General features: G+C 49.8%; 1 protein-coding gene across 11 annotated transcripts in view; it reads left to right on the top strand.

Annotated features, from left to right (window-relative positions):
* The window catches only part of LOC123593803 (aminopeptidase O (putative)), a 344,225-nt gene extending 329,879 nt beyond the window's left edge, over positions 1-14,346 (top strand). For 3 of the 11 annotated variants that reach the window (XM_045470317.1, XM_045470311.1, XM_045470314.1), the window contains 3 exons: positions 8,624-8,710; positions 10,602-10,746; positions 13,800-14,346. In XM_045470317.1, coding sequence (XP_045326273.1) covers positions 8,624-8,710; positions 10,602-10,742 — 228 coding nt within the window. In that variant the 3' untranslated portion in view covers positions 10,743-10,746; positions 13,800-14,346. Of the gene's footprint in view, positions 1-1,426; positions 2,135-8,623; positions 8,711-10,601; positions 10,747-13,168 lie in introns of those variants that run through there. The other 8 variants (XR_006710538.1, XR_006710540.1, XR_006710537.1 and 5 more) reach the window with 7 other exon arrangements.
* The last annotated feature ends 296 nt before the right edge of the window (positions 14,347-14,642 follow it).

The following is a 14,642-nucleotide window of genomic DNA, read 5'->3' on the forward strand; positions in this document are numbered from 1 at the left end:
TGCTGACTGCTTGCTCAGAGCCTGGAGCCTTGCTTTGGATTCTGTGTCTTCTTCTCTCTCTGCCCCTCCCCCACTCACACTTTGTCTCACTCTGTTTCTCAAAAACAAATAAATGTAAAAAAAAATTTTTTTTAAAAGAAGAGACCCCATAGTAGTGCCCTTTGCTGAAACAGCCTTCCCCAGTTGGGCTCTTGAGTTGTTTTTAATAACAGCTCTGAGAAATAATATAATTTATAATACATAAATATAAAATATTTATTATTTATATATTATTTATGTGTATGTTTATTATTTATATGTTATATAAATAATATAATAATTTGCTCATTAAAGCAAATAGTATATCCACAGGAGAAGCAAGAAGGGTTAGAACTTGCCCGAGAGAACTCTGAATAGGGCTGCCTCCTTTATAATCCTTGATGTCTGTCATACATTTATCCTCCCTGTCACTCTCTGTGGACGTGTCCAGTGTGGGGGTGCCCACAGCCGTCTGAAGGATCTCTGTTTTGCAAGTTGCCTCAGCATGAGTTGTATTTGGCTGTAACCAGTTATGACCGGTTTTACATAACCAGAGCGTGACGGATGGTTGGTAGGAGCCCTGAGAAATTGCTGAGAGCCTCTGAGGCCTCCCGTGTTGCCTTTACCCTGGGCAGAGGGATCTGCCCACCTGGCTTCGTGACATCAAGTGCAGAAACTTTTCATTTCTTTTTGTTTCAAAAAATCGCGTAAAGACTTCTGCTCTTCAAGAGAAAAGGAGAATTGCTAGGGGTCTTGATGTGAGGGCCACACGGCTGAAGGATCTTCCATGTTTCCTCGTGAGGGAGAGCGGACGAGGCGTGCCCAGCCCCAAACAGAACGCTGGTCGGAGATGCCGTCTGTCCCGGAGTCGCTGCAGAGGCTTTCCTGCCGTTGCGCTGCTGGGCAGGCCTCCATCACCAGCTGTAAAGCCACTTTAAAGCAAAGTTAAATCTAATTTCAGACACAAATGGAAAAAGTAGGTTCATTTATTGCAGTGTTAGACTTATTAACTCCCAAAAGCCATGGGCCTTGGTCTTTCTGTTTACAGATATAAAATGGAACTCTAAATGAGGTTTAATGGGCTTCCCAGATCATGTTCCCCAGACAGACTTTTTCCCCTTTAACAGTCAATTTTGAAATCAAAAGGACTGAGAAGAAAGGGGAGTACTTCCTGTCATAAATAGGATGGGTGGTATTCTTCACAGCGTTTTACAGCTTCCAACTGCGCCTTATAATTCCAAAGTCGCTGGGAGGCATTTGAGTCTTTAATAGTGATTCATTCATTCAGAACCGTTTATCAAGCGTGTACTGTGTGCCAGGCACTGAGATGAGGCCTTCAGGTCATCTTTAGATGACCTGAAGTCACCCAGGCCTCTGCTCTCACTGAGCTTGTACACTGCGTACACAGGCAAACAAGGAGATGCAACCTGTTCCATGAGGCACAACACCGAGTGGCCAGTGGTGGTGGAGTGCTGATGAACTTGGACCACAGAGGCAAGGTCAGGGATGCACATGTACAAGATCCAAAGAGCAAACAGGTGTTCTGGGAAGAGGGGGACCACAGCAGGGCCGTCTAGTGTCACAGCAGAAGTCCTTGTCCCCTCCCCTCCTGTGTGCTGGCCCCTCACAGCCTGCTTGTTAAAAAGCCATAGTCTCTTAACATACTTTGGGACTTTCTGGGACACACTGAGACTTTACATAGCAGGGGAGCATTCCCTGCCGTTGTTTTTAAGTGATGGTGTACAGGCTGCATTCAGCGAGCAAACCCAACAGCGGCAGGTAGGGAAAAGGAGAAATGCAAAATAATATATCCATGTTGAATGCTGCTGTTAAGATCAGAAATGAATTTGGCTGAATGGCTAGAATTTCATGTTCATTGGGTTCTCCATTTGTGCAAACTTAATGTGTTTATAATTTTTAAACATTTAAAGATAAAGCAAGGGAAGCAGCTTCCTACAGGAGCCATAGGTGCCTGCTCAGGCTTGGATGTTGACGTGCATCAAACCAAACCCTGGCTCCCAAACCGCAGCGACAGAAGCAACATGGTTGACTCTCTCTCTGACCTTGACTGATGTATGGTGTTGGTGACACAGTGGCTATCAGAGCCAAGTCTAAGGTATTAGCCAAGTTACTGGAACTAATCTCTTGTCTTACATATACAGCAGTCTCTGCTCATTCTGTGTGATTCCATTTATTTTTCAGGCACAGTAACTCCTCTGTGAGACTCTGTTTTTCAAACTCTGCCTGCAAGGCCCCACAGAGTTTACTGTTTAAAGGTGTTTCCTACCTGACACAGAGGTTCAGACTGCTTGAAGAACCACTTAAATTCTTTTCTCAAACTGGTCTTTAGGAGGTTCCAGAGTACACCTTTTTTTTTTTTTTTTTTTTTTTTTTTTGAGAGAGGGAGAGAGAAGAACATGCACGTGCAAGAGGCGCAGAGAGGGCAGAGAGCGAGAATCCCAAGCAGGCTCCTTCTGTCAGCACAAGCCCGACACAGGGCTCAATCCCAAGAACCGTGAGATCATGAGCTGAGCCGAAATCAAGTCAGACCCTCAACTGAGTCACCCAGGTGCCCCAGAGTACACTTTTAATAAAAGTTAGAAAAACTACGTTTAAGAAAAGTTTAAAAACCATTTCAGAAAATTAGTCTGTTAGATAGTAAGCAGGCTGTCAGGGAGCATTCCCATAGAAGAGTTTTTTGTTCTTTGAAATTAGCTTCATGGAAAACACTCAAATTGAAGTAAGAAAAGAAAGAAAATTAGGTAAAAGCTGTAAAAGAGCCTTGGGAATTGTGAAGCGTTAGCAAGCATGGGATCTGGGGTGTGTGGTGATTCACAGAGGGGAGCCCCGGCAGTGTGGGGAGACGAGCGAGCTGGTTGAGGGGGTCACTCTTCCTAAAGACCTCATTTCCTCAGTGTCCTGTCACTCACCCATGCGTGATGCCTAACCATCCGCGTTTGTGCTGGGCCCACCGGCTCAAGAGACGCTCTATTTCAGAAGGAGTTTAACTCAGGCAAAATGGGACTCAGAAGCCCCACATTCAGGAACATCCTAGATTTCCGGGCAGGACCAGGCTGAAGCAGGCCTGAGCCAGCTCACGGGGACCTCCCAGCTCTGTGTTCTGTGACATGGTGCAGGTAGATTTGGAGGTTGAACATTTTACCAGCACACTTAGACCTTTCCTCACTCCAGGGGCCTGGGGTTTGGGCTTCTTCCGTCCTAGAGCAGGTGACCAGTCTGTAGCATGTAGCCATGCCAACTCAGCCCACCCTGTTTTTGTAAATAAAGCTTTATCTGAAGATAGCAGATCTCACACCATGTACTTACATACTGTCCAGGCTGCTTTGGCAGTACAATGGCAGATGGGCTTTGAAAAGCCAAGAAACGCTCACCCTCTGGCCCTTGACAGGAAAAATTTGCCAACTCTTGTTCAGAGTTCGAATACAAAACTGGTTCTGGATGCATGAAAATTGTCAGGTTGAAAAGAGATTGGGGTTGTGGGGGGTGGGCTTCTTCTCCAGCAATCTCTCTTTGCTGTTTCCAGGAGAGAATAATTACATGAGAGGAAGCACCAGCACGTCCTAACAAAGGTCATGGTCATATCACAGGGAGGCCCCACTGGGTCATGGGACTTGTCCCCTTGAGTCTGAGACATGGATTGGGAATACAAATGACCCTGTGAGGCAGGTGCCAATTTTTGGGCACTGCTGGAAATCAGGGGAGCAGGCCAGAAGCAGTTCAGCTTGGCCAAGCCCTTTGGGTAGTAATAACTTTCTTGAAATGGCAGAAATGCCAGGGGGCTGGGGCACAGCTAAGGGTTTTGTTTTCACAGGTGGTTTGGGAAACTCCCAGGTGCCTGGCCCTTGGGTGTACTTCCGGCAAGACTGAAGAGCCAGCTTCCCTGGGCCTCTCGGCCGCTCCCTGGTGGTGCCCCTGCTGCTTCTCCCAGGGGGAATCTCAGACTCCTGAATCCCCTCCCCAGCCCACCCGAGAGAGCCCAGCCCTCTCACACACCTGCCTTCCCTCACACACCATCCAGGCTGCCCTCTCTACCTTCAGCACAGGCGCCTTGCTCTGTCATTTCACCAGTTAACAAACACTTCCTTGGAGATGATACTCCCAAGATTTCATAATTTCAATAAATAACAGAACTTCTGAAGTAGAAAAAGCCAGAAACTGGCACTCCAGCTAAAGTGACAGACAGTATATGGGACTCTTCGCTACTCCCAGTGGGTGACCTCATTTTCACAATAGCCCAGAGGGAACGCACACTTACAACCCACCCACCCCCACCCCCCACCCCGGGGAGCAGGGCCAAGCTGGCGGAGCTGCTGAGTGGCTTACCTGGGTCTCCAGCCTGGGGCCTCAGGCTCTGTGACTCGGGGCCCAGTGGGTCATCAAATCAATGGAGTACCAACTAGCATAAAGAAGAACAAAATACCTGAGTAGGGGAAAGGATTAAGAAAAGAACCATGTTTCTGTCTATGTGCATGTATATCCACATGTATACACATCACATGCAGGGGACTGTTTGGACACCTAGGCCACATGTCTACCACGTCCCCCAAGGCTCAGGCCTGTTGTCACAGACACAGCCCATCCTCTTGGAGAAGTCCCTGCTGAGGTTCAGGGATCCACCATCCTGGAGCAGTTATGTGGATTATTGGAGGATTTTCATTCTCTGTCACCAAAAGTGGGTCTGATGAATCTGCTTCTGCACACCTACCCTTCATTGTCCCCCCCCAACTCCCAATTCTAAGACTTGCCCATCTGGACCCAACCCCAAAGGACCAGTCACGTTGTTTGGCACTCTGGGGAGAACAATGATGTCTGTGCACTCTCATCATTGTTCGTGGGGGCTTTGGAAACCTGGAAACTTCTGGAATCCATTTCCATTGGTGCAGATTAGCATGTGTTTTAAAACCCACCTGTGCACTGAAGCATCCACATCATTTTTCTGTTCAGAGTGTCCTTTGAGCAGAACTCTAGAAAGCAGATTTTCAGACTAGTTTTTATCGGACCACAGTATTTGTGGCCACACAACCGTATATGCATGTCTGTCTACCACAACTTCATTGCGACATTTCGGGAAGAACCAGGAACATAAGTTCTCTTTTTCCGTATCCTTCGTCAGTCCCATGCCACATGCTCTGCTAAGTGCTCCGTGTGTGCGCTGGGAACCCCCTGCGTGGCCATTGTGGGGTGTGCCTGCTTGTCCCGGCACTGGTAGGGGAGGTGGGCCAGGACCCATCCTGAAAACGCAACGGTGGGGAGGTGGACACGTCCTTGGAAACAAGGCCTCCGGTACCCTCCCACACACACTCGGTCCCAGGCAGCCAGAGAGAGGGCACAGGCACTCAAGGTCCCTGGGACTCCCCTCTTTGCTGCTGTGGGCAGCTCTGTCCCTTTTCTCATTCTCTTCAGGTTCTTGGCCTTTCCTTCCCTCCCCACGTGGTCCTCACCCCTACTTCTCCATCCAGCCTGATCACATTGATGGTGTTCGGGGCTAACCTGTTGGCTGACTCCGGGTTTTCAGGTGATTCCTATGGGGCAGGACTGGGAGTGATGTGAATTTGAGTCTAGTTCAAAAGGTCATTAAAAGTTTTCATCTCTATCAGCATAACTGCGGCGTAATAAAACGTGACTCTTTGAAGTGTAATTTGGTCAGTGTTGGCGTGTGTGTGCACCTGCAACATTGGAACTAAATGAGCAGAGTCGAGAAGCCACAGGTGCTGTGGGAGGGCTGCTGGGCCCGCACTGTCATGTACATGCACGATGTTTATTTTTCATCTCATGGAGGAAGTTAAAAGTCCAAGTGACCACTACCCCCATTAACTAATTAATTAATTAGAAATAAGAGCAAATGTACAGGATGGACAGCTCTCTCCTCAGAGACCTGTTTGAAATTCTCTGGCTCTGGCTCCACAGCATGGAGAACCTCACTTTCCCCATTTCCAGAGGGGGCAGGAACTTAGTACGAGTATGTGACAGCCTCTGTCAAGGACTGTTCAAGTTTCTCAGTGATCTGGAGAAGGACTATTCTGGCAGTGCCCACTATGGAAATGATTGCTAGGAAAAATTAAGATAGGTGTGACTTTGCTGCCAGCTTTTCAGCAAGACCCCCATTACGTGTGGTGGCAAGTGGCCATGTGAATTGGGTCCTCAAGTTTAGGGGATAAAAAGTGAGAGTTTTCTTTGTCAGCGAAATATGAAGAGAGGTAAAAACCCTGTGTGCAAGCAAGAAATGTGTCAGGCCCTTAGCCTCACACAGCATGTCTGAGATGTCTTTTAAACATCCTGTCACTGAAATACTGAGATGCACTGAGTTCTTTTGTAAAGAAAAAGCTTGTTGTTTTTTCTGCTCTTAGAGGGGAGGGGAGGGGAGCCTGGGCTGTGCTTCCTGGATGCCATGTTGGCCCTCAGGGGTCAGAAGACTAGATCTCTTATTAATCGTGACAATAAACCCTTTTTAACAGTAAGAGAAGTGGCAATACTGACTTCATGTTGGTGTGAAGGAGCCTTCACTTGGGGCTCCTGGACCTTCACCCGGTGTGGTGGGACCACCCCACCTTCTGCCAGCCTGGGGGGTCTTACTTTACCAGGAAATAGGCCCTTGTTTAGGCCTTGTTATCTCTGTGTAGATTGGGAGAGGAGAGCACGGGAAGAGGAAATGAGAGGCTGAATCCTCCATTTCAAAATCAGGTCTAAAAAATATAGCCTCCCCAGGTGTTAGAGTGTGAGAGGTACAGTGTGGGCACGTCACACACACCTAGGCGGTCAGGTCAGAGCACTTGGAAAGCCGACGGAGCTCTCCATCACCCCACCAAAAGCTGGTGCAAGCCTTCCAGTGTGCAGGTGTGAGAGGGGATTGCTCTTCCCCAGGGGGCATCCCACCAGGCCACACCGACTTGCCGGTCCTTCTCCTGACCTTGGGGAGCTGGCCCCACTTTCACCAAGCTCTCAAGATATGGCCAGCGGTATGTGAAGTGTTTAGGTTACCGTGATAGGGAGAAAACGGTGGGGGGGGGGGGGGGGGGGGCGTCTAAGGGTGCTGGTCAGGTGCTCTCCAGGGCTCAACCTGTGGTACTTGAACCAGAGTGTAGGAGCAGGGGTCTGGTGGTTCTGGTGGCTTCTGATTAGTGTAGTGGGACGAACTGGCTTGGAGCTCTGTTCAGTTGTCTTTTTTGTGAGACTGTTTTAGGGGCTGCCCTTCATGGTCTGTTCATTTCTGTTGGCTGTATAGGAAAGAACATTCTGTGGAAGATGGAAAGATTGGCAAGACCAGTGCAGTCCAACCTCTTCCCATTTCTTGTGATGCTCTGAGGCTATTAGCTCATTTCCATTCGCCTCTGAAATTCCTTCGTAGATGTAAATTCATTGGCATCCTGTCCTTAGAAGTTCAAAGGGCTCGGCTGCCCACAAGCAAAAAGCAGCACCACCAGATCCCCCGAGTTAACACCCAGCCTTGGAGAGGACTGTAGCCCAGGGGAAGGATTCTTCCCAGAAGATTTGTTTCTTCATACTTACTTGTTTGTGTGCAAATCTATTTATAGTAGATTAAAGGAGAGATCCGGCCAGCAGTGGGTAATGATATAATTTACAGGGGCCCCAGTCAGAATGTTGAAATTGCTTACATTATCCCATTGCCACAAATGGATTACTATGCAGGGTCTCCTTTTTTCAAAGACAACGAAAAACAAAGAGGGAAGGAAGGAAGTTAGGTGCCTGTAATCACTTCCATGTATGGCTGATGTTGAGCCAGGAATGGAATAGAAAGTGGTGAACTCCTCACTGGGGATAATTGAGAGGGCTTTGAGGCATTGGCCTGCAACTAGATTCTGAAAACCAAATTCGGGTAGACTCTCCAGCTAAAGAATGTGCCAGAAGTGCCAAGAGCTGGCTGGGGCTCTGCCTGCATCAGCAGAGCTAGCTAGTGTTGGGACTAGACCCCCATATTGTCTGTAGGGGCTGGAGCTCCTGGCAAGTGCGTTCTGGTAAACCTTTAGTCAAGTGGATCTGGACTGAACGACGCCCACATTTAGCTTGTTCATTGGTGGCAGGCTGCACAGACCTGCGGCACAGTGCCCTGTTCTCCTTCCTGTCCCCGGGCGCCCTCCTCAAATGCTGCAGAGGTGAGCTGTGCATCTTCTTGGGAATGTGGAGAGCAGTGTCTTCCTGAATTTACCGTGTTTATTGTTAACAGTCAGCAGCATTGAACCAGATTGGTTATTGCAGGAAATTAAGCAGTTGCTGTTTTAAAGGGAACCTTCACTGGCTGCATGCTGGAGGACAGAGCAGTCACCTGGCTGGGATGTGCACTTCATTTCCCACTTATGTTTTGCATTTATCTGTTTTGTCTTGTAGGATTGCACTTAAAAACATCAAAACACCTAACTAAAACGTGTATTTTGCTCTCCTAAAATTGACAGCCTTCCAGTGAGGGACATGGTTCCTTTCTTTGCAAGAGAAATTAAAATGAGATTTGGAACGAAGTATCATTAATATTCTTGAGAGTGTAACTTTTGCTAATACAAATTCTGTCATTAAGATGGGCTAAGGAAACCCACCAGCTTGTTGCTTACTGGATTTTCTCTCCTTCCTTAAGGTTCGCCATCGGTGGTGTGAACTCATCATAAAGCATAAATACACAAAAGCGTACAAAGATGTGGAGAGATTCCTCCAGGAGGATCAGGTAAGTTTCATTTTTCAGCAGATGGGAATTCTTTTAATGCTGTCTCCTGACTGTCCAGTGCATTTACTAACACAGGGACCCAGGTCGTTAACATCTTCTTCATCACAAATACTTAAGATTTTTAAGAAGTAGGTAGGAGCTTACCTAACACATTTTGGAGCTGATTCCCCGTCTCCCCCCACTTTGTCTCTCTAAAGCATGAATTACACCTCTTAAAAGCTTTGGTGGTTTGACCCAGCTGTGGACCACTGTCATTACTAAATGACACACATGCAGACTTCACAGCATCCCCAAATCTCAGGTCAGGCCGTGGCTTAGCTGTCACGGTGTGTGTTCGTGTCTTTAGCGGCTCTAATTTAAAGTATGCGTGGACATGAGACTAGTCAGGGAGAGCCGGCCTGGCTAGGACAGTCTGGTCTATACCTGCACCAGCCACACCCTGCCACACCTCACTGTTCACCAGGGGAAGGCAGTCACCTTCCAAGGAGCCTGCAGGAAACATGTATGCGCATGAACGTGTTGGGGGGTGTCTGCCTTGCGTCCTCTGCACCACCCACGTCTGCCCCGCACAGCCGTGCATGGTGATGTGTGTTCTGTGGGTTCTGTCAGCTGCTGGAAGGCAGACCGCAGCTGGTTGCTGTTAGCGTGACCATTGTGAGCGAGCTTTCCGCCGGGTACTGTGGGCTGAGAGAATGGAGCCATGCTTCAGTGGGGGTGGGGCAAACAAAGGGACTTTTGATAGGGCCTGAGTATGGGGGGCAGCCGGCAAGTAAGGGCTCGTTCTTCCCACAAAGAAAAGTACATGACTTTGTACTAGGAGAAATGTCACATTTGCACAGTTGGAGCAGAGGTGTTTGGAAACACAGACAACAAAGACAAAATATAAGAGCAACTTAAGGTCTGTTCTGAAAACCAGAAGTAACTCCTTTTTAGAGCCAAGACCGTTGCCAAATAAGGATGACCATAACTCAGCTTTTTAAGGAAAGGATTTTTGAGCCCCATACTACCAAATTTTTATCTTGTGCTAAAAGGATCTTTTGAGATCCACCCTCTAATTTGCTCCAACAGAATGTAACCCGTGGCATAAGTAAGCTTGGAATCAGAGAAAAGGCAGAACCAAAGGGTTCTTTTGGTCTTCCAGAACCTAACTGGCTGTTTGTAAAACTGTAGGAAAAATGCAGATGTGCATGTCTGTGGACGATTGTCAGTACCAAATGACTCACAGCATCCCCAAGTCTTGGGTCAGGCCGTGGCTTAGCTGTCACTGTATGTGTCCATGTCTTCAGTCGCTCTAATTTAAAGTATGTGTGGAGAACATTGTTTTGGGAACTGAAGAGGCGGTGTTTGCTGCCACGGCAGGATGGTTGAGGGGCTCTGTCGGGCTGGGCTGACGCAGCGGACATATTTCCCTGGGTGGGGTGACGTTCTCCCTGCCGTGGTGCCATGTGACGTGCTGGTCTTCATTCCCCAGCCGCACCTCAGGGCGTACTTCCCTGAGAGAGGTCCTGCAACCCTGTGACACGCACACCACGCCTCAGAGGCCACTTTCAGCCACACACGTTTCCGTGGTGGGCATTGTGGGGACCTCCCTGACTCTCCCTGGTGATCCCGACACAGTCATCCCTGGAGAAATGCTCGTGCGTCATTCTGTCACCGATTAGATTGCCACCACAGTCCTGTTGATGGAATTGATTGTTAAGAATTCCAGGGGGCTTCAGTGTGAACAAGAAAGTGAAGGGATCGAAAACTGTTGGCTTCAGGAGGACAGCCACTCGGCTGTCTTCTCTAGGGTCTTTGTAGTTTCCACACGGGCAAGTGTGTGTTCCAGCAGCGCAGACCGTGTGCATGTGGACGTGTCATTTCTTTCCCTTCCGTGCTCTGTGCCCCACAGGCCATGGGCATCTACCTCTACGGGGAGCTGATGGTGAGCGAGGACTCGCGGCAGCAGCAGGTCGCCCGCCGCTGCTTCGAGCTGACCAAGGAGCAGATGGACAGATCCTCAGCCCAGGTGGTGGCCGAGATGTTATTCTGAAGAGGTGATTCTCTCTCTTCCATTTCTCCACTGTTCAGTTCTAACCAGAGATTCCTCGTAGGAGCCACGTGAGTCGATAAGGAGGCGCTGAGCCACGGTCCTCCACTCCTCAGTGGCTGGTGGCCTGGGAGTGCAGGCAGAACTCACGCCAGGCTGGCTTGGTTGGCCCCAGGAGCAGAGGCGGCCCTCCCTGGCGGAATCACTTCCCTGGGCACTGCTTTGGCCACTTTAGGTTTTGTTACTTGTAGGGACAAAAACACAGGAGAGCATTTGGAATAGGTTTGGACGGTGGAAGCACTGATCCAGTCTTCTGGTGAGGGCTCACACGGGAGCACGTTGCTGGGTTACCTCGAACCCTGAGCTCCGTGCAGGCGTCTGGGTCCATCCCCAGCCCACCATCTGTATGAGAACATGAGGGGTCTGACCAACTTGAGGGCCTCCTGCCAAGGTGTGGCATGTGCTCCTCGACCCCGCTGTGCCTGGTTTATTTCTCTCCTCACGTTGGAGTGGAATCTCCTCCTGGTCTACGCTGCAGTGCAAGTCCTAAGTTATTTAAGCTGCTTCCTGTTAATTGTCTTGGAATTGACCTATTAGATGTACATTCTAGGAGTGTTTAACTGTGGGTTTCTGCATTTCACAAGTCATGTAGCAGGGGTATGTGCAGCTTTGTTAAGTACAGCTGTGGGGCTGTGGGTGTATTGTCGTCATTTGTTACCTTCTCAGTGTTTCTTCACGGTTTCACATGATGTAATGGGGCCTGTCTAATTCTGTCTTTTTTTTTAATTTCACATCAGATCTCAAGCATTTTTCATGTTCTACAGCTTATCGACAGGTAGAATTCTTAATGGTTATTTAATATTTTATGTTGGTATTCTTAACCCAGTGACAGATTTTGTTTGCTTCTGATGTTTTGCTGCATATTAAGACCATTTCTAACATGTGTTAGTGTCTTAGTTATTTGAAAGAACTGTGATATGAAGGGGAGAAAAGGGATTTTTAAAGTAGGATCCTCTTTTTCCATAAGAGTGCAGGAACCACATTTCCCAGGAAACAGAGTAGTGGAAATGATTGCCATGGCGGTGCGTCCTGTATAGCGAGACCCAGACCCTTTCCTTGGTGGCTTCGGGTCCTTCAGGGCCGGGCCAGTTGAGAGGGACCGGTTCCCTTGTGGTGGGCCCCCTGTAGTAAGAGTATAGATCATATTTCTCTTTAGATTTTTGGTTTCATGGAGAGTTTGGGGTTCTTGAAGACTGAAACACAGTGGGGCGGGCTATTCGGCCCACTGTCCCCTGTTCCAGCTTGTGGAGAACCACAGCGGGCACCATGGCTCTCCGTTCCTCGTCGTGAGTTTTCGGGGAGATGGTCACGAGTCTGCTCCTTCCTGGGAACTCTTCCCGTTCCTGCCCCTTGTGGGTGAACGTGGGGGCCCCGTGCGTGCCCCGCCCCTCGGCCGTCCCTCAGCGACGACGGCACCTGCCGGCCCAGCGGGTGCAGACGGCAAACCGCGCAGGGGCAGCTGCTCGTTGCCTTTTTAATTTTGTGCTCCAGGGCTGCACAGAGCCCTTTCGATTTAAGACACTGGGCCTCTGGGACGCCAGGTAAACGCTCAACAAGGCGAAGTCAAGGCCACGCGGTAGCGGGCGGAGCGGTGTCGGCGCCTGGTGCGTGAGGAAGCCAGCGCGTGCGGTGCGGGCGGTGAGCAGGCGCGGCGCTGCTCCGAGTGCTCTGGCTGCTTGGGTTCCTGGCATGCTGATTTGTGACTTCAGATTAAAATCACATTGCCAGGGATTACCACGCAACCACGACCTTGGCTGCTCCTCCGGAAGCCATAGTTCTCTCTCTCTGCAGTTCGGAGAACACGCTCATCTTGTAGCTCTTCTCCAGAAACGGAAGAAGCCGACGGCTGTGGAAGATGCTCGCCGGCCCCCCCCCAGTGTGCCCAGCCGACGACCTCTCTGACGAGGTGCAGAGCTTAGCTGATTGGTGAACAGTGACTGGTTTCCGCTTTGTTCACAGTGGCTAAGTTCTGCACCTGAAGAGAAGGTGAGATGGGGACAGTTAAGTTGGAGCTGCTGGGGCAGAGGCCGCCGCCGGGTGGTCCGCTCAGGCGCCGGGCGCCGCTCCGGACGAGGCGACACCCGCGTGGCTCCGAGGATGCACTTTCTCCTGTCATGAATGCACGAGTGTACCGAAAGTCTGCGGAAATATCAGTCCACTGATTGGACACCTGTCTGAACGGTCAAATGTATTGAAAGCTGCAAAAATTCTTCTTACATACAAACTAAAGCTAAATGCGCCGGCAAAAAGTCCAGACAAAACTGTCAGCAGTTGGTTGCATGTGAGTAGGGCTGTTGCTTTCAGAGGAGACCCCTGGTTGCGGTCTCCCCCTCCTCCCGAGCATGGTAACCTCTTTTTTGTGTTTGCAGCCCCGCGGGCCGGCGCAGGAGCTCCCAGCTGAGGCACTGCTTCCGGGCTGTCGATTGGACCCGCCCTCCGGTGCCTACTGAGCTGATATCAGTTCTCATTTTACACACTGGCTCAGTTCAGCAGGAACAGGAGTCGAGCCCTAGAGCAAAAAGCCTTCCTGTGTGTAAGTGCCCGGAGGCTCCGGAGCTGGGACTGCGCTCACCGAAGACCGCGCGCCTGGACCCCCGGCAGCGGCGGCGCCCGTCTGTATGTGGCCCTGGGGTGTGGATGTTGGTGGCATCGTAGTGATATGTTGACACGCAGGGGACGAGGGGACGGGCTTCCACTCCTAAAGGCAGAACGCGGTTAGTGCTTCACGGGACCCAGGCCACGCTGCCTCCTTGTGCGCTGGGTTCAGGCTGCGGAAGCAGGTGCAAAGAATGGGGCCCGGGTTATGGTTGCTGGCTTTCACAGCCGTGTGTGAGCAGTGCGGCTGTGAACCCCACTGTGGGGTCGTGAGGTGCGACGGGTCTCATCCCATCCTCTCAGTCTTGTCTCCAAAGTGGAGAGCGAAGGCACGCAGCGGTACTGGTTTACAAGAATTCCTCCGTTGTTACCAGGCTGTAAATTTTATTGCTGTTTCCTTTGCAGGAAAGATCACAGCAAGATTCTTTTTCATGCATCTACTCCTAGCCCTGGTGGGACCAGGATCGCATTGACCCTGGACATCAAAGGAAGGGTATTGGGGCTGCTAAAGCCATCAGCCAGCAGCGTCCAGGCCTTGGTGCTTCTCTTTCCAGAGGCTGCTGTCCCTGGAGTTCACGGACCGCGTGGTGCCTTTGTCCCCCGCCCTGAACTTGCCACCCCAAGACACGGAATCTGAATTGGATCTCTTCTGTGAGGTCAAGGCAGTTCTTTCACACAAACGATGAAAGCTGTCTGAGAAAAAATCAGAAAAACTGCTGAACTTGTTTCGTGGATCCTCTCAGCATATGGCTGCACTGGATGTTTTTTTAGAATTCCAGGAAGTCAGAGATTCTGTATACTGGGATCAGTGAACACCATTTGGTATTCTTCTCTGGGTCATTTCAGAAAGATCCTACAGGATTGTCTTGATTGCTAGGTCTTGTTCTTTATTTCTGAAAGGGCAGGGTAAGAATCCAAGATGTGTTCATAATAAAACATTGCTATTTTTGTATTCCTGCGTGCTTCTGAATTTCATACTTTTTATTTTTTAATACTGTTTAAAAAGAAAAATGACGGGGGCGCCTGGGTGGCGCAGTCGGTTAGGCGTCCGACTTCAGCCAGGTCACGATCTCGCGGTCCGTGAGTTCGAGCCCCGCGTCGGGCTCTGGGCTGATGGCTCAGAGCCTGGAGCCTGTTTCCGATTCTGTGTCTCCCTCTCTCTCTGCCCCTCCCCCGTTCATGCTCTGTCTCTCTCTGTCCCAAAAATGAATAAAAACGTTGAAAAAAAAAAATTAAAAAGAAAAATGA

This window comes from Leopardus geoffroyi, chromosome D4, assembly GCF_018350155.1.
Source record: "Leopardus geoffroyi isolate Oge1 chromosome D4, O.geoffroyi_Oge1_pat1.0, whole genome shotgun sequence".
Lineage (NCBI taxonomy): Eukaryota > Metazoa > Chordata > Mammalia > Carnivora > Felidae > Leopardus > Leopardus geoffroyi.